Below are 20,560 nucleotides of genomic sequence, written 5' to 3'. Positions count from 1 at the left end.
TTGACTCCCCCCCCCCCCCCCCCCCCCCCCCCAGATTCCTCAAGAAGGTTTTTTTGTTTTGTTCTGCAAAGCAATTGATTTGGCCGACTTTCAGGAGCTTCTTAGAGGTGAAGATTTGGAGATCCTGGGCTCGTGTCGTCCACGGTTGAGAATAAACAATCGATGGGCAATGTCTCGAGTGGACAGTCTTGTAATTAGCATGCCGATACATCCAGAGCGAGCCCAAGGCAAGGTACACACAAGGATTGGTATACTTGAAAAGATTGATTCTCTGCTCCAGACTACAAAAAGATTCTGCAATCCAATCCCCCAAGACAGATATCTCAAATGATTGTGAACAAGACACAGCATGGGGTAGCGCATGTTTGTTTTGGATTCACAGCGCTTGCTTGTTCCTCAGTCAGGGCGCTTGTGGATTGGTTCTATCCTATTTGGCCCTTCGTCACGACTTGGCAGTCACTTATCTGCCTGTGAGGTGGTTGGATTAGCTATGCGGTGAAAACCCCGCCTGCAAACATTCAGACGGATTTTTGAACAATCTTTGCCTGTAATGTACATGGATGGAGTCTAGGATGCTAGAATGGTTTCTGAGTGGAAGCTGGAATAGGCTGATTGGTAATATGAGCTCCCCTTTTTACGGTGGTGCGAAGCCTTCCTCCCGCTCTTCCTCCCATTGTTTCTCACTCCTCAAATCCCTGATAGACCTTGTTGCTACATCTGCTAAATCCTCGGAATCAAGAGACACGCTTGATAATGACCAACATGATTAGCCTGATAGATGGATAGATAGATAGATAGCGCGCGCTCTCACAATAACACCGGCGCTACATCATGTCGTATCGATCCGTGCTTGGGACTCGCCTCGCCTCCGTCGCTTTGGCGTGGCTTTGTTTTCCTTTTCAAAAGTGCAAGACTTGCGATCAAGTTTGTCGAGAAGACCCGAGAAGAGATTAGGCTGACGTGACATCAGATTAGAGGAGATGAGGTGGATGGATAAACATCCAAAGGACAGTTGAGCAGCAAATGGCAATCAGACGCAGAGAAGAGGAAACCTGCCGTGCTTAAAGAGCGTGGCTAATCCGCTGACTGCCGTCTGCACTTCGGCCGTGCTGGGAGCGTGGCGCCATGCGTGGAAAGAAGCTCACGGTGTCGGATCGTTTGACCAAGCCTGACGCCGAAGCCTTTCCTCATGATCGTGACACACACGACCTGTTGTGTACTTATTGGCTTGGAATATAAGGTGCCTAGACTTATAGTCATATATATGACTATACTTATATTCATTGAGTACGATGTCCTCGGATCTGAATTATTCAAATCCTCAAAAATGAGGTTCTGTGCTTTTTTTCCTTGTTTATGCTGCCTTTGTCTGATTTACTTGAGACATTCAGCCAAATAAAAAATGTAAAAAATAGTCAAACCAATATGATGGAGGCTGGGGGGAAAAAAAAACACGGACAATTTGATGCATCAGAAACTCTTGTGTGTGACCTTGCAAATGCTCTTCTGGATGAGTGGCCTTAAAATCCCGCACACTCACTCTATGAGATGGTGTTTTGGACCATTGTGCTCGTCCAAATTCACATTATGAAATAACCTAAGCAATTTTGAACAGGCACCATAAAAACAAGCTCATACGAAGGAAGGCCTTCAACGTGGGGCAAAGAGCCCCACGCTCAAACAAATGATGAATGAAGGTCTGAAAGAGCCCTGGGAAACAGACAAAAACAAGATTACTACGACCTTGGAAGGGAACTCTCTGAGGACACCAAACCGAGAGGAGGGATGACTGATGAACCGTGCTTGCTAGCTGCACGGGCTCTCGTCGGAGACAAGGGAAGGCCACGCCGCATCGCGCTATGTTCGGCCGCCAGAACGGTCACGGTGCGCGTACTTGGACCCAAGAGGAACATGAAATTCCTGCCATGAACGACGTGACTGTAGAAAGTAACAAGCGGAAATGACGAGCATGTCGCGGGTTCAACCGGGGCTTTTAAACGCACCGGTAGCGCCGCCCGTTCAGGCATGCAACGGGAATTTTTTTACCTCAACCCAAATATCGACTGCACGGCAAGGAGGATTAATGTTACCTTCCCGTAAGCCGACACGCGATCCGTGAAAGACGAGCCGCTAAGAAATCAACAGCAGCCTACGGGCCGAGCGCGGCCGCGCTTGATGCTGCCCGATCAATGGTCGACGGCCATTTGCATCATAACGCGGCTCACGTGTAATCTTCGGGCCGTCGAGGCGCTCCGTTCAAAGACGCCGCTGACAATGAAACAATGAAGCCCATCCGTCAAAGTCACACCATCAACAGGTCGGTGCCCCCGAGCGGCCCGTCCCACGGGGCGAGAGAAGGCAAAAGGAAAAAAAAAATCTATAACTATAATGGATATCAATATTGAAAAAGATGACGGATGAGACTGCTGCCGGAGGCCAGGATTCAATTTCTATTCCTTTTGTTCCTGCAGGAGAGTGTCTCACTGCTCACAAAGTCATTTGTCAGCCGCCGGGCTCAATGAGGAGAACGCAGCGGCCTCGTCCAAAAAGTGAGCCAAGGGCACTTGTTCCACTGACGCAAATGGCAAAATGAATTAGCTACTAAAGAATAATGACCGACATAAATAATGATATCATCGGTGACTTGGTGTGTGCCGGATATAAAAATAAAAAATAAAGAAATAATCAGCATGCAGACGGACGGCCGGGCCGGGCCGGGCCGGGCCGGGTCGGGTCAGGCCGGGCTGGGCTGGGCTGGGCTGGGCTGGGCCTGCTGTTCAAGCCTAATAAAGGAAGAAGCTCTTCAACAGACAGAGGAGGCTGACAGGACTCTTCTCTCTGGAGTTCACTGACAACAGCAAATTTGCACGTTTTTGTGCATGTGATGTATTTTGGGCGCTGATTCAAATGATTTCTAATATAAAAAATGATTATGAAACTCTTAACGTGTTAATGAAAAAACAAAGGCAGATTCAAAATCAGTGTAAACTATTCAACTTGCCTCTGACTTTGAAAAATCTTCCAAATTTGTTGACCGGCTTAATCGATACATAAACGTGTTTACTTCACGTGAAACATGATTTACCAAATTGCCAATGAGGATGGTGTCGCTTACACCAAACGCTGACGCGGCACATCCAATGGGAAATACGGTCCTCGATAATCGTCATACCATTTGCTATGAGCATAGCGAGCATTAAGATAAAAGAACCGGGAGAAGATAAGAAGTATGAAAAAGTGAAAAAAAGTGGTCTGTTTCTGAAAATGTTGCCACTTTGTCTTTGAGTTGTCAGCTATTGATCCAGATGAGCAATGCGTGACACATCAATTATATGAGATGAAGATGAATATCGTTTGAGCTAATGCAGTCAGAAAACGAGGCCAAACAAAGTCAGCACTATTTGAATTGGCACGGCATCTTGCCCAGAACCGTGTCCACCGTGACCCGAAGCCCCGTGAGCGCCCGGCTCACTTGACAAATCCCGCCGCAGCTCGGGCCCAGCCGCCGGCAGGTAAACAAAAGGACGCCGGCGCCGGGGAGTTGCTAACGGGCCCACGAGCGGGGTCTTGGAGATGGGTCAAAGCCTTGCCCAATGGATTAAAAGCACGCAATCAAACGTTTTCCCAGCTTTGCGAGGATTAGTCTCCCTCCGCATGATGTTTCTCTTTTCAATTCAGGCACCTAGTATCTACACTCGCCCAGAGTTGTGCAAGGCGTCTTGGGTTGAAGAAAAAAACATTTCACATTCAAAGTGACAGCGAGTAAAGTTCTTGAGAATTTTTGTAGCTGACAGTGACGCTGACGCTACGCTCGGTTGTTTACACGAAGCGGAACTCGGTGAAGCCATTACAGACAAAGAGTTGAAAAAGGTGTGCTGCTCGAAAGCCCCAATTCCATCGCAGCCTTTTTTTACTGTTTGGATTTCCTATCTTCCACTAGTATATTTGAAAATTCAATGAATTTTCCACTCGCTGGTCAATTTCCTGAGAAACGGCCATTGCGATGCAAAGCATATGCTGAAAATGTCGTAAAACGTCTTGCTTTCTCTGCTTCTATATTTAGCCTTTTCAAATACGCCTTTGGCTGGCTACCCAAGTGAAAATGTCAAAGGCAAATTGCTAGTTCAGGATACACGATATGTCTTTCTTTAAAAATGTACTTTTTTTTTTTTTTTTTTGGTCAAAGCTTCTACTGGATAGCAGTATGAGTGACTATTCAATAATTGAGTGCTCATAGTGGCCCGGTCCCTAATAATAAGTTTCCCAATGACAGCGTTGTCGACACAAGTGGATTGAAGGTTGTGCTTTGTGCCCACGACGGGCGCAGTCGCGGCGAGGTCATCTTTTGCAGCTGGCTGAAGGGTGCGCAATCATCACCAGATCCACTGGTGAAGGATATCAATTGGAGAGGGAGGGCTCAGTGGATGCAAGTACGGCGAGTACAGCTCACAGCCACTCCACTGTCGTCGGCATCGGATTGCCGCATTACCACAGGGAAAGCGGCTTCTGATTTATGGCACCAAAAAAAAAGTCTGAAATGACTTTTTAAATGCCTTTGTGCAAAAGGTGATTGAGATTTGTGTCTCTTTGCAGTAATAACTACGTGTGAACATGCAGACTTGCCAGCCAGCCAGCCTTTTTCAAAAAGAGAATAGCTGTTATTTTTCTGTCCCTTTGTCTGAAAAAAACCCGTCAGATTTGCCAGCCAGACTTTAAAAAAAAAAAAAAAAAGAGCGGTTCTGTCCTCTGGATTGAAAAAAACCCCCCAAAACGTCAGAGAACGCCGTCATCCCTGTGAACGGCCACGTCTGCATTTGATCAGACGGCAAATTTGATCAACTGGAACAAAACGAGGTTACGTGAATTGGCAGTGGTGTAACAGTCGGACACAAAACAGAATGAGAATCACATACGTAATGGCGCCCAAGAAAGCCTCAGGTAAGATGAAAGCCATTTTATGCACTTGCGGGGATGTTCTATGACAAATGGAAAAGATTGACAAGACACTTGAAGGACATTTGGACAAAGCAAGGGATTACAATTGATTTCTCTTTTCAGACTTTTGCGGAACGTCCATTTCTTGAGCGCCGCCGATACAAACTTTTGAGCACGAGCAGACAATTGTGGTGAATGGTTGGATTGCATTTGACAGAGGGAAGCGTAAGGAAAGGAAATAAAGGTGATTAGGAAAAACACCCAACGTCTGCTACGCTCGGCAGGAAAGTTAGTCTTTGAGCAGATTCTCCTTCACGCCCTTCAAGACGAGCTGGGTCTCCTTGGACAATTTGGCAAACGCCGGCCCCTTCTGTCCCCGTCACCTGCTAGCTCCACGATGCATAAATAGTTTGAAAACGCTACGGCCTTGCGCGGCCGACAGACTTCACGGTGTCAGCCGGTTGCCGGCTTAAGCCTCTCCGTGGCGCACTTTATCTCGCCACCAGCCCGAGGGGCCAATCTCACGCCGCTGAGAACTGGAGAGGCGCCTCGGACCTCCCCGCGCTGGAGCGAGCAAGAGCTAGAGAGCTTCACGCTGCCGGCAAATCCTCTGCACACAAGCACCGGAGTGCAAAGGGTGGGGGCCGAGCCCGGCAAGCCTGGGTAAAAGTGTTTGCCTCTGGTATTTTTTTTTTTTTGGAATACACTCTTGAGGATTCCCAACTTATTTGTTGCGATCAGGAGTCACATTCAGATTAGCCCCAATTTGCTTGGTCTTTTGAAAACTCCCCTTTGGTTTGAGGCATGACTGCGGATGCGGACGCTTGTTGACTGGCAAATACGTTGCAACATACTTACAAATATGTTTTCAACATACTATCCACTCACAAATATTTACTCCACATGGGACTTGCGCATAAATGAAAATAAAACGAATCACAAAAAGTGCAAGCAGTTTTGACTGGCAAGTAGAAATTTGCAAATCCTTTTAAATGTATTTGTTTGTTGACATCCAGGTTGCTTAAGCACCAGACAACTGGCTTTTTTTTTTTTTAAATCAAGCTGGCAGCTCAGACAGAAGTCAATCTCTCAGATTTGCGTTATGCAATGGCTGAAGGTCCGTACTGGGCCCTGAAAAAAGCCCATGTGATTAGATGAGGCTGTTCTCGGAACAAATCTTTCTCTTCCTCAAGGCTGGGAACAATTTTCCAACAGAAAATGAAACACGGAGCCAAAAGGGAAGGCCAATAATATTTCCCATTTCCCGCAGCATCGTCGAAGCAGCTGACGGAGCCTCTCAGTCACGAGTCAAAGACACTAAAGCCTTGTTTCTCACAGGCAGGCAAAGAATTTCCAAAGTCAGCTGTTCTCCTCGTATTCAATTTCTCTTGGATTCCCGATTGTTTCTACGAGGTGACCTCCGTCGGCGCGTATCTTCTAGTAAAAGTGCGTGCCGGCGATTCCGGCAACTCACCAACCTCACGTTTCGTTCCAGTGACTTTCTACTCCCGCTGTCATTGACAAAGTGAGCGCTCCACACATAATCATTAAAAATGCAAGCCACTGCAATGAGTATTGAAAGGCATCCAAAAAATATACAGCCTTTAGATGTTTGAGCACACAGCGAGAGCGGCGCTCTTGAACGTCCCTCAAGACAAACGTCTCCAAAGAGAAACGCTCATATGCGCTTTAAAGAAGGAAAACACATTTTCAAGCTGACGCCGAGCGCATTTAGGTCACGGCAAACTAAACGGCAGCGTTTGCTTGTTGCTTCTGGAAAGGGCAGAATAAATCTCATTTGTTTGGAGACCCAAAAGTGAATGAAGACATTCTCCAGAATTTTTTTTCAGGCGTTTGCCGCACTGGCTCTTCCAATCCATCCAAAGTAATCTTGCCCAGCTCCCTTCTGCTGCATTCTCTTCAAGATGACCCCCAAAAATCAAATCCCTAATGCCTGCGAGATGGGGGTCGGGCCCAGAGGTGACCCCGGCGTTCTCGCCGTCCCGCTCTTCATCCACCTCCACTGATAGCTCGGATGCACTCGGATTCCCTTCCCGCAGCTTCTGAAGAATTCATTTCAGTCGGAGCCCCCCCGCCGCGCTCCGCTCCGACATGGCGATGGAAATGTTAATCATCGTTTCAGAGCGGCGCGATTGGATGCGTTTGGGCCGAGAGGCCGAGGCGGATGGATGGATGGATGGCTGGCTGGCTGGCTGGCTGGCTGAGAGGGAGCTCTCAGATTCCATCCCTCTCGGTCTAGATTACAGCATTATCCCCGAAGCAAAATAAAGGCTTATCCGCCAAACGTGTCTGCTCTGAGATGGCAGATCAGCTTTCGTGGCAACTCTACAGAATCTTTACAGTTGGCCTTAAAGCGGATCCGTCCAAGAGTGGGCCGCTTGGCTAAATTCTGACACCGGCCTTGGCAAACGTCACATTTGCAGACGTACGTGAAAGGAATCAAAACGTCTAACGTTTACTCATGTCTTTTTTTAACTTTATTGACTCGCATCCCTTTTTGGCCTCGGAATGTTGCGGCCTACCTTGGTCTTATGGATCGTGATGAAGAAGCGCTACTGAGCAAAGTCGGCTAAATAAATCATCAAATCAGATAATGAACAAAACTTTACTCGCAAAATATTGATCCCCCTCACCTCCAGATAGATATCGTTACAAATGAGCTGTTATTGCAGTGATTTCCTAACCATGTCCCTGCCCCCTTAGCCTGCGCTTCCTAGCTGAAGCTGGGATAGCAATAATCCAAATCGCAATCAAGTCAATGTCGTCCCCAAGAAGATCAAATTTGAGCAAGGACATACTTGGACAAGAAAAGCAGCTCTGGCAGTTTCCGCACTGCTAACGAATGCAACTTTTGCCTTGACCCACCGTCAGTACGGTGGAGGTCCTTTTTTAAACTGGCGGATATCGGCGCCAAATGTCAACTGGAGTCAAGCTCAGGCTTCTAAATGAGGCTGGGAGCCGATCTGCCCTTCGGCTTTCACCTGCCTATTAGGCTGGAACATATTGGCGAGATGGCTTCTCCGCGCCTGCAAGTATGTGTGTGTGTGTGTGTGCGAAGAAGAAGGCATGTGGCATCCAACGACCAAATAGGACACACACATAAATACACCGAGACGCGAGAGTGAGCCGGCGGTGGTGAACCTTATCGAGAGGCCACAAAGTGAGAAGATTAGATTACTCACTTCCATAAACCTCTAACTTGGTTACCATGGCAATAGCGCGTGCATGCGCGTTGTCCACAATGGATGCTCTTGAGCCAGGACATTTGGCAAAAGCTACAAAGCGTAGCGACGATCATTTCCTCGCACCGGATCGATTTCAATTGGATTGACAAGTGCAGCGGTTCATTAATTCAAATAAATGAAGTGCTTGCAGATCCATAATGTCAGAGGGGCTGATCATGAGATTAATTACACCAATCATGCTATTGTATTTTCATTAAGTCTACTGTTTATCTTTTTATTAGTCAACCTTTAAAGAAGTGAAAAGAACTGACAGACTGTGCTGACTGCGCACGCACGCACGCACGCACGCTTTGTTTGTTGGGTATGTCGCAATGAGAAGGCCGTGCAGGAGATGTCATAAATGAGGGCCGTCACACTGCTTTGTACGGAACAATGAATGTCCCTTTCAGATAGAAAATGGCAACGTTTCAGTCTTCTGACCTTGAAAAATAGCTTGCCTTGAAAAATCAAAGTTGGTCTTGTTAGGGACTCAATTAAGGCCACAAAAGGATTTTCTCAACATTGAACTGAAAAGGCGCAAACAACCCGTCTCAGTTTAACTGATAGTTTGACACGATTGGTGATAAATATTATCTGGAGGCTGAACAGCTATTCGAGATGGCGCTTGCGTGCGAATGACATCATCGATGAGTCAACACGGATTGCGGGATTGACATTTTATGGTGGATGAATTCCTTAAATTACACCAAAAGCTGCCCGGTCTTGGTTTGCTCATGCGAGTTGCGTCTGACCGCCGGCAGCCCCCCCTAAAACGACGAACGCTGACCCTGTGAGCGTTTGCCTGCACAGCTGACTTCTATCCGATGAAAAAAATCAAACACACCAAGCGGCGTACGCGCTGGCGAGCATGCCAAATGGCAGCTGCCCAGCTGACCAAAGCTTTATGGGAGCACATTTATCATTGGCCGTTAAAATTCACTGGATTTGATCCTGGGATGGCCCTTTCACGTACGTAGCTTTCTTCAGCGTCAGCCCCGCAGGCCTCTTTACGAGCGTTTTCTTGAACCTTCTCGCCCCAATGCATAAAACAACAGCGGCTCTGATTTCCTCCCGCCTTTGCCATCTGAGCGCCTTTCACTTTTGTGTCTCAAGCGTTGTTATCATGTTCACTGGCAGACTCAATCTTCAGCGTACACTTGTCAGTTATTCTTGATTTATATTACTGGAAATAGAAATTGAGTAAATAGTACATCAAAGTATGTTTTCCATTCAGCCGACAACTCCATTGAAAAGTATTTGCAAATACAATTTATTTTAGCTCCCCCCCCCCCCAAAAAAAAAAAAATATCACAAGAACCATAACGGTACCATTTATGACGCAGTGCAGATTTTCAGAACTGATCTTCAAACATGTATTGTGAAGACTCTGGATTCCGTTAACAGGGTGTTTCTGAACATCACAAGGAAGCGCGTTTCTCAAATACATCAATGAGCAAAGGGAAGTGTTTTTGTCACACATCTGCGGCGGTGGCGGCGGCGGCAGCTGCGTCTGGAGCAAGTACTGTACAGAATAACAAATGTTGGTATCGTGTTCTGAGGCCACATTGTCTTGTCCCGGGTTATCTGCCGTTGCCTCACTCAGGTTCCTTATCGGCGTCTCCCGCGTGTCTTCCTCATCTCCCGCTGCCTGTTTCCTCACTCCTCTTATCTATTTTTGCCATTTTCCTCAGGCCATTTTCTTTTGTCCGCGACAGCCAGCCAGCCAGCCAGCTCGCCCGCCCCACGCTCGTCCTCGTCACCACTCTCCTCGTCTCTCTTCCCCTGCTTGATCAAGCGCTAGTTTCATTTGCACTCTTTCATCCGCCATCTCTTTGTTTTGGCGGTTTAATCATCTCCTTTCCCATCTCGGCCTCATATGTGCTCGCCGCTGGACATAATGAAGGAATGGCAAAGAAGGGACGAGACGGACAAATATATGCATATGTGCAAACATGCCGACAGATGGGCTCCGTCATTGACTGCGCCGGCGATTTTGGCTCGGAAAATATTCTCCGACAAATACGCCGACGGGCTGTTTTCTTAAATAAAGGGGAAAAACACATGACAATCCTTTTTGCCAAATTATTTTGCCGTACAGGTTTGGAGTGAGAAGTTATTCGGCAGCTACAAGAGCTGTCGAGTTGAAAGGTTTAGAGCGAAAAGGGGTGTTCAAAACACGGAAAGAAGGCATGAGCAACCTTACCGTCATCTCCTGATCCTGAGCCGGCATCTGGTGGTGAAGACAAAGGCGGAGGTTAGCAAACAGAGCCACGCTAGTTTCGCCAACATAGCACAGACATTTCAATTAAGTTCTTGGTCGATACAAGTCCGATAAGAAACGATACCAACTAAAATAGCCAACCCCAAAAACGAAAACATGGATGTAAGGTCAGAGATGGTCAGAGATGCTCAAATGAACGCAAAGAACATATAGATAGCGAAACTGGATAATTGATGATCTGTAACGACTTTGCCACAAACCGAGTTTGTGAATCACCGGCCAAAGAAAATAAGTTGGCGGTGTGACTAATGGGACAATAGGATTCCACTTTTCGCAAGACTGGACTCTGGAAGAGTGGCTAAAAGGGGTCATGTGCTCTCATCAGTCCGGATTGACCCGGAAAGTCCACTTCAGGCTACTTAAAGAAGACGATGAGGTGTTGGATTGGCACATCGAAATTGAAGAGAAGGAAAGCTAAGAGGATAATCATGTGATGCATCTTCAGCGCTTTACTGTTAATAACACCTCCAACTGTGGATCTTTTGTGGCCGCTCAACGTTTTAGCCCATCAACTATACTCCCCCTGCACGGCTTCTTTCCACTAAATCTCACTAAAGCACCCCCGCCCTAAAACACTTTGAGCGCTCAACTGTACGGCCGTATGGCTGCGAAAGGGAGACTGATGTGGAACAGCTAGCGTAATGCGAGCCGCCGCGTAAAGTGCGCCGCCGGGGATGGCGTACGCCGCCGGCGTCTCGGAAAGGGATCGCGTCGGCTCCGTGCAAGCAGTAGCTGACGCTAGGTCAACTGCATTGTGTGAAGGACAAGGTGTTGGATGTGCACACGCATGACATGCCAAGAGCTCCACCGGTGTCTTCATTTTGACAGCTGGCTCGGGGAAAAAAGAAAATTCCACGAATATTGATTCGCTATCTTTTACAAAACAGTCACATCAGGGTTCCATGGATGTTTGGTCGGAATGCTGCCTTTGGGTCTTGAAAGGAATGCCAGCCAGGCTGCTGCAACTGGCCTCTGGAGGCCACCCATCTCACACAAACCTGTCAAGTTTGCAATCCCATAAACGCAAGTCGCTGATCATCATGTAGGTCACAATTTTTCAGTCGCCGTTCACCTGCCGAGTGAACGGCGGAATCTCCACGATGATCTTCCGATCAAACTGTCCATGTTTGTAATTAGTGTCGCCGAGATTGAAAGGAAATTTTATCTGCCCGGCTCCTGTTTGCAGTCACAACTACCAATCAGTGTAACAGACACTCGAGGACGACTTGGACATAAACAAAAGCCAACGATTCCCACGTACATCATCACCCAGGCTGTATCTTCGGGTAATAATCCGCCTTTGGTGATGTTTCCCAGTGTGGCCTGTAAACAAGTATCGGCGCGCTCGGCCTTGACGTCCATCCATTACATTCGCCGTTGCCGCCGCTAATGGGATTTTGCACGAAAGGAGGCCAGCCAGATTGAAGGCAGAGGAAAAGAAAGAGCAAAGACGGAAGGAAGGAAGGAAGGAAGGAAGGAAGGAAGGAAGGAAGGAAGGCTTCTTCACAGCACAGGTGCGAGAAAGTGGATAAGACGCACGGTTAGCCGGCGTAATGTGCTGCCGTTGGAGTGAGTTCAACGCATTTCGCATTTGCTTAAGCCGCCCATGGCGGATGAATGGCCGAGCGGTGAGGAGAGGGAAGACATCTGCAACTCTCTGCCAGCTTTTTTCCCCACGTGAGCGAGCCGTTTTTAACACTCGGTTACCCAGGGAATTTGCCGCATTTAGCTTTTATGCTGGCTAAGATAAAACTTGAAGGTGTCCTCGCGGATATGGTCAAACAATCCCATTTGGAGCTTCTTAAGAATCTCTTCAAATAGTTGGCTGTTAACAGATGTGATGGATGCCGACAGGAAATGAAAGGAGTCAAATTTGTCAGCAATTTTATCTCGTCATGATCCAGAGTCATGATTACCGTCCGTGGCAGAGGTGACGCATTTGGACAGATTGGAATCTGATGAGTAATCGTGCTGTTATTAAAAGTATTAAGAACCAGTCAAATCATGATCAAAAGATTTAAACAGCAATGACTGACTTGAATAAGAAAAGAACACGAAAAAATATTTCGGCAAATTATGAGACCCGTCGGGTAACGCAGACAGCAAGTACTGATGAGTATTCACCTTTAAAAAAAAAAACCAGACAACGATAGCAAAGATTTCCATCTGGCCAAATGTGTTCATGAACGTTTGCGTCAAATGGAAACATTGTCGTCAAAGGCAATTTGGACTCCCACGCAGAGACACACGGGTTGTTCTCTGATTTTGTCCGACCCGGCTGAGTAATCTGATGTTATCAAGCGCATTAGTAATGGTCGCGCGGTGTAATACGTTTCAGCTTCGCGCCCGCCTTTATTAACCGCTTTGATTGGACCTGAAATAACCTTCCCCGGCCACGCCGAGGGTACGCGCAGACATACAGTCAAAGGCTGTTTGTTCCGTCGCTGAAGCATAAAAACACGATTGTTCAAGTCGGTAGCGGGAGCTCAGAGAAGGATTTTCCCCCTCCCTGGAAAGTCGTTTGGTTCTGGCCACGTTAACCGGCTTTCTTGTTCCTGAGCTATCTGTGTCAGCAAGTGCACGATTGGCGTGGGCGCTACGGCGGAAGCTTGTGCACTGACTCATGCGTGCCTCAGAAGTGTCACTTTGTCAGCGGATTGACTCATTTACAGCAACGTGTTGGCATATTCATTGGAGTGGATGGACTGAATAGTCATTGGATTGCTTTCAAAGCCTGAAACGTCGCCAGCGATGATTTGTGAATCTTTTAAACAACAACTACGAATATACTGTACTTCTATCCAGCGATGGGAGGCCTCGAGCCTCGTTCCAAGGCCAAACCTACATCCAAAATCGTCAAGAGCCTTCATTAGATGAAGCTCTGCATCAATGAATGGTGGCTGAATTAAAATGGTGATTCAAAGCGTTTTTTTTTTTTTTTTTTCTAAGGCGGTCGTGAAAGACCATAGTGTTTGGTTGTGTGCGCAAACCGTGCAGTACTTTTCCTATTTGCGTCCTCTTTGAACAAGGTCTAATTACACTTTCAGCTCAGCTTCAAGAGGGCTTGATGTGAGTCCAATTAACTGGAACTGTCGACTGGATAACAAAGATAAACACACTTATCAACCTGTTACCCAATTTGCACATACACGTTGGCGGCATTATCTTGGAATCGAGAAGCTGTTGTTATGATGTGATCATGATGAAATATTTTGTATTACAACCAAAAGATCAGATACATGTATTCACTCAAATTTGTCAATATGTTGTGTTATGTCATGAAAGTACGATAATATCCACGCCTTCTTGGCTGCATGAAGTGAAAGTGCCATAAAAAAAAAAAATTAAAAAAAAATGGAAACATTGCTTACCCACGGGACAGGCTCCCTCCGACAGAATCAGTACTTCAGACTGCTGCTTGCAGGCGTCCCTTCGCAGATAACACTCGTTCTGGTAGTTTTGATTGTTGGAGCCGCAAACTGGAGCATAGTCGTTGTTGCACTGGAGAGAAGGGCAGGGCGGAGGGGGGGGTGTAATGTGAGATTCCGCCATTTTAAGGTCATCTTAATTTAACACACACTTTGAGACAACACAATTAGAGGTGAAAAGGTGCATTGAGGCAGGCAGGAAGGGAAACGACTAGTAATATATTTGATACGTAGTGCTACGTCGGTTAAGGACGGAACCCGGCGACGAAGAAACAGGACAGGACAGAAGTGGGCAGGACAGAAGCAGTGAGCCAGGTAGCGAGCGGCGTGCCGTTCTGTCAGTATCTCATTCTCTTACCATAGCTCCACTGGAGCACTTTCAGGTTAAGTGAGTCGCTATACGGGAAACGGTTCCTTCTATTTCCCCACACGGGCTGTTGCCTCGGTAGAAACGTGAGATTTTTCATGTGATTGATGGCGCTATGCTGAATCTCTCTTTTGTTTTTCTATTTTATATGTGGGTGGAAATTTCTCATAGGCAAGATATTCATATGATTCGATATTGATCTGACAGCGCCATGCTGCATGAATAACAAATGTGATCATTTAACAGAAAAATATTCTGGACCGTTTGCCGGGATAAGAACGGTTATCAGCGGTTTAAGAGAAAAATGCTACTTCATGGTCAGGGGCCGTGGCATGATTAAATGTAACGCGCTGAAGAATATCACAGTGAATTAAAGTCACTGGCTGTGATGTCGTCAGAACACCGAGGCTTATTTATTGGAGGCTTCCCACAGCAAAGAGGCCCCGGATTGTCTTTTTCTTTACTTTGAGGTCTGGTAAAGCTCCCAGCTACTGATGTCAAATCTGTTAGCTCGGGGCTAAATTGTCTCTCTTTTTCTTCCCAAATGTGAAAAATGCGAGCTGGAATTTTTTTACACGGACAGACCCCGCTTATCAAGAATTTCCTCTGAACATAATATCTAAAGAGACAGTTTGTTCAGAAACAGTTTTTTTTTTTTTTAGTTGCTTGGATGCTTTGATCGTCCAGTTTGAAAAGTCTCAGAATTCGTACACCTACTGGGCGGTGAACACTAATCGTCAAATCCTCGTGCAATTCAATCAAGGGCCGATACGGTTTATATATCACATCCAAACTTATTGATAAATACGATATTTAGCAGTTTGAATGGAGGTTTGGGGCCATGGTCCGAGGTTTGCCCGTACGGCAAAATCCGCATCCATTCTGCAGCCGGCCGCATCGTAACGATCAATTACGAACACTGTTTTCAAGCGGCGCCGTAGCAACAACAGTCCAGATGAACTGCACAACAAAAGACTCCAAAAGCAGTAGGAGGAGTGCAAGGTGGGAAAGCCAAACAGCACACTTGCGTCGGATCAAAGCCACCGGATGGATGTAGGAAGGCGCCAGGCTGCAGGGGAGACAAGTACCACCGACCAAAAAACGCTCCGCAAAATTGGGCTGAGGGGAGCAAAGGGAGACACAAGAATGAAGGCTAATCAAAGTCAAAGAGAATATCAAACGTGTGTTGAGGGAGGCCACAAAGAGAGAGAATGCAGCCCGACCGACTCGCCGCAATCAAAGCGCCACCAGGCTCGCAGGGGGGGACAAAAACAGAAACAGAGCAGCACCGACCAAACGGGGCCACGGAAGCCGATGGAGAATGGGCTCCAAAAGAAGAAAAGACGTGGCCAGCCCACAAAGAAGCCGGGAAAAGCTTAGCGCCGAGCTCGCCTGCCTCTTAACCTGCGCTCGTGCCAGGCGTGATGCAACGGCGGGGAAAATCGTCCGCGTATTTTAAGGCAGTCCAAATATATTTCAAAACATATCTGGCACAAAGCGGCGACTGGCGTCGGGATTAGTGAAACGAGGCTACCTTCAAATCTTGCTAGCATGCTAAAAACAAAATAGCTTTTTAACATTACGCTACGGTAGATAACCGGGATCGTCTGTTGTGTTGTTTCAGGTCCTTTGTTGGTTTTCGATTCAGGTGTGTTCATCGCCCGGAATGAGCCTGGCCTTGTTTTGTTGCAAATTCCCTCGAGGTCTTGGCCGGCCCTCCCTCCCGTCTCGCTAAAATCATCTCAAATCTGGCCCCGCTCTTTGCCGCAAATACCGTTGACCTTGTTATCACAGTATTCATTAGGCTGCCCTTTGTTGCCATTGCCATCTTTGTACTCCTCGCGTGTGTTCTGCATACGGGCCCCGTGCACCATCCGAAAATAGAAACAAAGCTGTCCGTGGAATAGTCTGTGTCAGAAGCGCTGGCGTCTTTGATTGCTGCATTTGTCTTGATGGCTACGCAACATTGAATTCTTTCACACCTTCATTGTCAAAGTGTGTGATGTAAAGCGTGAATTCGCACGCTTCTCACAAATGCTTTCAAGAGTAACACGGCGGCTGCTTGTCAAGCGAGCACTTTGGAGTTGACTTTTGGCTGGCGAGATGATCCGATCAGCACCCAATTGATGCGACGGGCATCTTGGCTGTTCAACCTTCTTTTCAAAATGTCATTTTTTTTTTTCTACCTGAAATCAATTTCAGTTTACAAATGCATCGGGAGAGTATTTGTATCAGGCATCTTTTTGACTGATGTGACGGTAGGACAATCGGATCAAGCAGGCAGGCATCCTGCTCTTTAGTTAACCTGATTTCAAGCAAAGCATTCTTGTAGCGTAACCGAGTTATTTTTGAACACTCGTTTGTAACGGCGATACAAATTGAGTTCACTGCTGCCACGCGGCGCTCGGATCTCACGTCTGCACTCGCATTTGTGTCACTCTCGTCAACCCATCATCAATAATCAATGCGATTAATCGTCGCGCCTCAACTTTTAATGACGTGAAGCACCTCGGGTTATCTCGTGTAGGAAATGCAATGAAAATAAAAGTGTCTTGTCTTGCCTCCTGACAATCTTGATCGTTTTGGGCTTGATACTCATGATGCAAAAGTTGAATCAGACACCTGATACCTCCGAGGCATCCTTATCGCAGCTCATTCCAGAGGCTGAAAATGCAAATGAAGCTCAGCTGCACAACACCAGATTTCGCTTTATCTTTCCCAACTTTGGCTTATGCAAGTTTGCATGCACTTCTTCACCAATTTTGTGCATCTTTGCGACGAGGGGGGGGGGGCGGGATTAAGCAGGGGGTGGCGGGATCAACAGAGGGCAGGAGAATTTGATCTTCTATAATTCTCTCCAGACAGGGAAGTGGGGGTTATTGGCCAGGGCCATATGGCACGGCCTTATGTGCCTGCTGGCTTAGGAACTGCAAAAAAGCACACACGCATCGATCCACACGTTTGCCGTGACCAAAGCTGGCCAAGCGCACGGCGTCTTCTCTAAGAACATGGCAGGTGAAGAAGATTCATGAGCCCGGCTGCAAGCATCACGCGGTTGGCGACGCTTTAAGCTTCCGGTGTCACATGATGTCCTTTTGCATCAATGATGTCATTTGATTTCTTCATCAAGTCTCCTGCAGGGGCTGCTGTGGTTCTACCTTCCCTTCGCATGTACACATGAGGGAAATTTAGAGAAGAGAGTGGAGCCAAGACCCGTACGTTCTTTCTCCTCACACAATGCAGTCGCACGAGTCAGAGGGAAGACAATTCAAATCACAAAAGCGATGTGGCTCGGAAGAATGTAAGCAAGTGGCTGCATCGTGTTGCAGGCCAAACACCAGTCTGACAAAAGAAATCATTTATGTGGAGAACGTTGCGTGGAAAAGGGCAAGTGTGAAGGAGTAAATGTTGGATTAAGAAGAGCTGCAGCTAAAACGCAAGTGCAATCAGCGACGGCAATTAAAGCTGCAAGAAGCTAGAAATGGGCTGGCCTGCTCTTCAATCTCCGACACGAGTCCTTGACACCTTTTCACGCGTCTTATGATAGACGTGGCAACCCAATTTCACGTTCATCACCGAGCTGGTGTCTGGAGCTAGCCTATTTTTATTCTTTATTTTTCGAACAAAGCATGAAGCCTCGGATTCACCCAAAATGGCCGAATTCCCAGTCAGTTTGAGGTAAAGGTCCATGGTGATTTAAAAAAAAATTGAAAAGGGTATTTTCTGGCCAATTGGAGGCCAAACTCAAAGGATTTCTGATGCCCGAGCCTTTGTACAACAGAAATGTTGCCAAGCAATTGAAAAGCGAGCAACAACAGCCTGCTGTGAGCACGCAAATTAGCAGCCTTGACTTTTCCTAATGAACAGCCACACGCCCGCAAGACGTTCACATGACTCTGATGTTGAACTAATCTGCGCGAGAAGCTGCCACAGACTCGCAATGACGTTACTACACATCGGTAATTAGGAATCCTGGCAACGGCGGGGCGACGCGTCCTCACGCTGGTCGAGAAGGTCCGTTTTCACCAGCGTTTCTTTTCGGATGGCATTTGCATCGACGTGAATTCAAAAAGAATAAAAAACATCTAAGAAAAGCCCAAGTAAATAGTAAATTGCAATTTGACAGCAGGCTGGCTCATTGCGCATGTGGGCCCGCAGGCTCGCAGATCCTCCTACACACGGAGAGCCAGTGGCTCAGAACTGCTGAAAAGAGATTTTATTCAGCTGAAGGACACTCTTGGGAACTTTCCCGCTCAAGCTTCCCAGGCTTTACCCTGACATAAAACGGGGGGATGAAATGCTTGGCTACGCCGCTATCGCTGCATCAGCATGTGTGGCATATAGGAAGAATTTCTGCAACAACTTTTCGGGCATTTCCCCGAGTTGCAAAAACATTCTTTGGCGAGGCGCTGATCCCGAAGCGCTAGCACCGCCACCCCGAGATACCATCCTGGAGATGGAGGCGATGAGATGAACTCCAAGCGGCTCGCTTTTAATGAAGCTGACAAAGCGGAGGTCGTTTCATGTTTCAGTTGGGCGGGCGTTCAACTTTTCAAGTGTGCTCCCAGCGCTTGTTCAACTGTTTGGGTCCAGGGAGACCGCACAGGGGAAGATTATTTTCCAAGACCATACTAACCTTTGCTTGACGGGGGCGACCACCACTACTCCTAATGAATTGGTTTCATATCACGTAGCGTAGAACCGTTCTCAAAGCACAAAGATGCGAATTACGAAAAACGATTTACAACTAAAACTAAAATGTATAACACCGAGGGAGCAGATTGTTCTTGCTTTGGTTCTAAATGTACACAAGGCAAGTTGAAGGATACCAGATCGACCCTTGCAGCCTATTTGCCTTTATGCGGTCTCCCACGTTTGGACGCCCAATCACCGGTGGGTGACCTGTCCAGGGTGTACCCCGCCCGGCACTCATCCAAAGTCGGCCGGCACAAACTGAGCGCAGTTGGAGACTGATAGATTGAAATTACAAGTGCTATCGTTAAATGACGACCTTCGGGAGTGATGAAAGACAATCTGCAAATTTAAGTCAGAAAGGCTGGCTCACATCTCCGTCGTGACCCTTTGACCGAAAGCACAATTGCACTCAAGCCTCCTCTTGGCACGACAGCTCGGACATTTTTCTTTTCCCTCGCCGCGCCTCTTAATGCCCTTCTCGCGTTTGTATTTTTGATAGTAAATAACAAGGCGAAGGGCGTATGGAGCACTGCGAGTGACTGGCTCCATCTGTGGCTGCCAGAACGCCATCATTTCACAAGCCAAACAGATACACAGAGCTTCACGCACACATGTTCCTTATCCACACAGCAGCCTGACTGACAGCCCGAGCCATTTCCTGGAGCCATTAGAGGCGGCTCTAGATTATGCAATTCCTCCCATGGCTATCATCCACCTCTATCAATAATAAATATCTCCATAAAAGTGGGGCTAGCCTCGGAGGATAGGAGGCGGCGCCGCGCCGCGCCGGCACGTTCTACTTCTGATGAGCCCCTCGGTGCGCTCGCTCTCAACTGCGTCGTTTTCTTTTCCACGCTACAAAGTCCTCTCGAGTCGGCCGGACAACCCCTTCGCTTACGCCTCACGGCGCTTCTCAAAGCTACGGCTTTATCGACTCCGACAAGGACGTCTCGGGGCGGCCATCACCTGTGGCTCAAGACATGAGACGGCCCCTTGTGTCTTGCAGGCCTCAGATTGGAGGAAGTCCTGCTGCAGGAGCCTTTTACATTATCGGGGCTAGAGACAAATCCGAGACTTTTGGAGGTCGAGACGGGACCAAAGACCGCATACGGTATCTCAAAGACAAATCAACTGACATTTGTGACCAAAATGTTGTTTTTGGAATGGTACAATGAAACAAGTCTGGTACCCGGGTGCCTGGTCTCCAGCAAGAATCCTAAGTCCGCCCTGCCCAAGACTGAATAACAATGCCTTTGACTGACGTTTCTCGTGATACATCATTAGATAGCATTTACGGAACACATCAAATACCCAGCAAAAGTTCAAATGGCACTATTGCGTGCACCCCCCCATCCCAACCAAATCTACATGTGAACCGATTGTTTCTTCTGCCCTGAAAAGCTTAAAGAAACAGCCAATGACATTCCATGTGAGTTGAGATGATCTCCACCTTTCTACCGTCATTAATTTTAACTTACTCCCCAGTGTATTAGGTAACTATGTGCAGTATAACGCATGAGGCAAGCAATAAATCGTCCATTCACGAGGCTCGTAATGCTCACATTTCAGCGCACCTCCAGTGTGGCCACAGCTGTAGCCAGAGGTGTTT

At 47.3% G+C, this 20,560-nt stretch overlaps 1 protein-coding gene and 1 long non-coding RNA gene across 4 annotated transcripts in view; one reads left to right on the top strand and one right to left on the bottom strand.

The window, feature by feature from the left end:
- The window catches only part of LOC125973491 (uncharacterized), a 72,949-nt gene that overhangs the window by 10,158 nt on the left and 42,231 nt on the right, over positions 1-20,560 (top strand). The window contains exon 4 of one of the 3 annotated variants that reach the window (XR_011087247.1): positions 2,472-2,744. The exons of the other annotated variants lie outside the window; for them this stretch is intronic. This is a non-coding gene — a long non-coding RNA (uncharacterized lncRNA). Of the gene's footprint in view, positions 1-2,471; positions 2,745-20,560 lie in introns of those variants that run through there. 3 annotated transcript variants of the gene reach the window in all.
- LOC125973490 (tomoregulin-2) overlaps positions 1-20,560 on the bottom strand; it is a 49,786-nt gene that overhangs the window by 13,040 nt on the left and 16,186 nt on the right. The window contains exons 3-4 of the mRNA XM_049727679.2: positions 13,833-13,962; positions 10,384-10,410 (exon numbers count right to left, since the gene is read on the bottom strand). Of these exons, the coding sequence (XP_049583636.1) occupies positions 10,384-10,410; positions 13,833-13,962 (157 nt within the window). The remainder of the gene's footprint in view (positions 1-10,383; positions 10,411-13,832; positions 13,963-20,560) is intronic.

This window comes from Syngnathus scovelli, chromosome 8 (genome assembly GCF_024217435.2).
Source record: "Syngnathus scovelli strain Florida chromosome 8, RoL_Ssco_1.2, whole genome shotgun sequence".
Classification (NCBI taxonomy): domain Eukaryota; kingdom Metazoa; phylum Chordata; class Actinopteri; order Syngnathiformes; family Syngnathidae; genus Syngnathus; species Syngnathus scovelli.
Note: the sequence above shows the minus strand (reverse complement) of the source record. Positions and strands in the feature narration are given on the sequence as shown.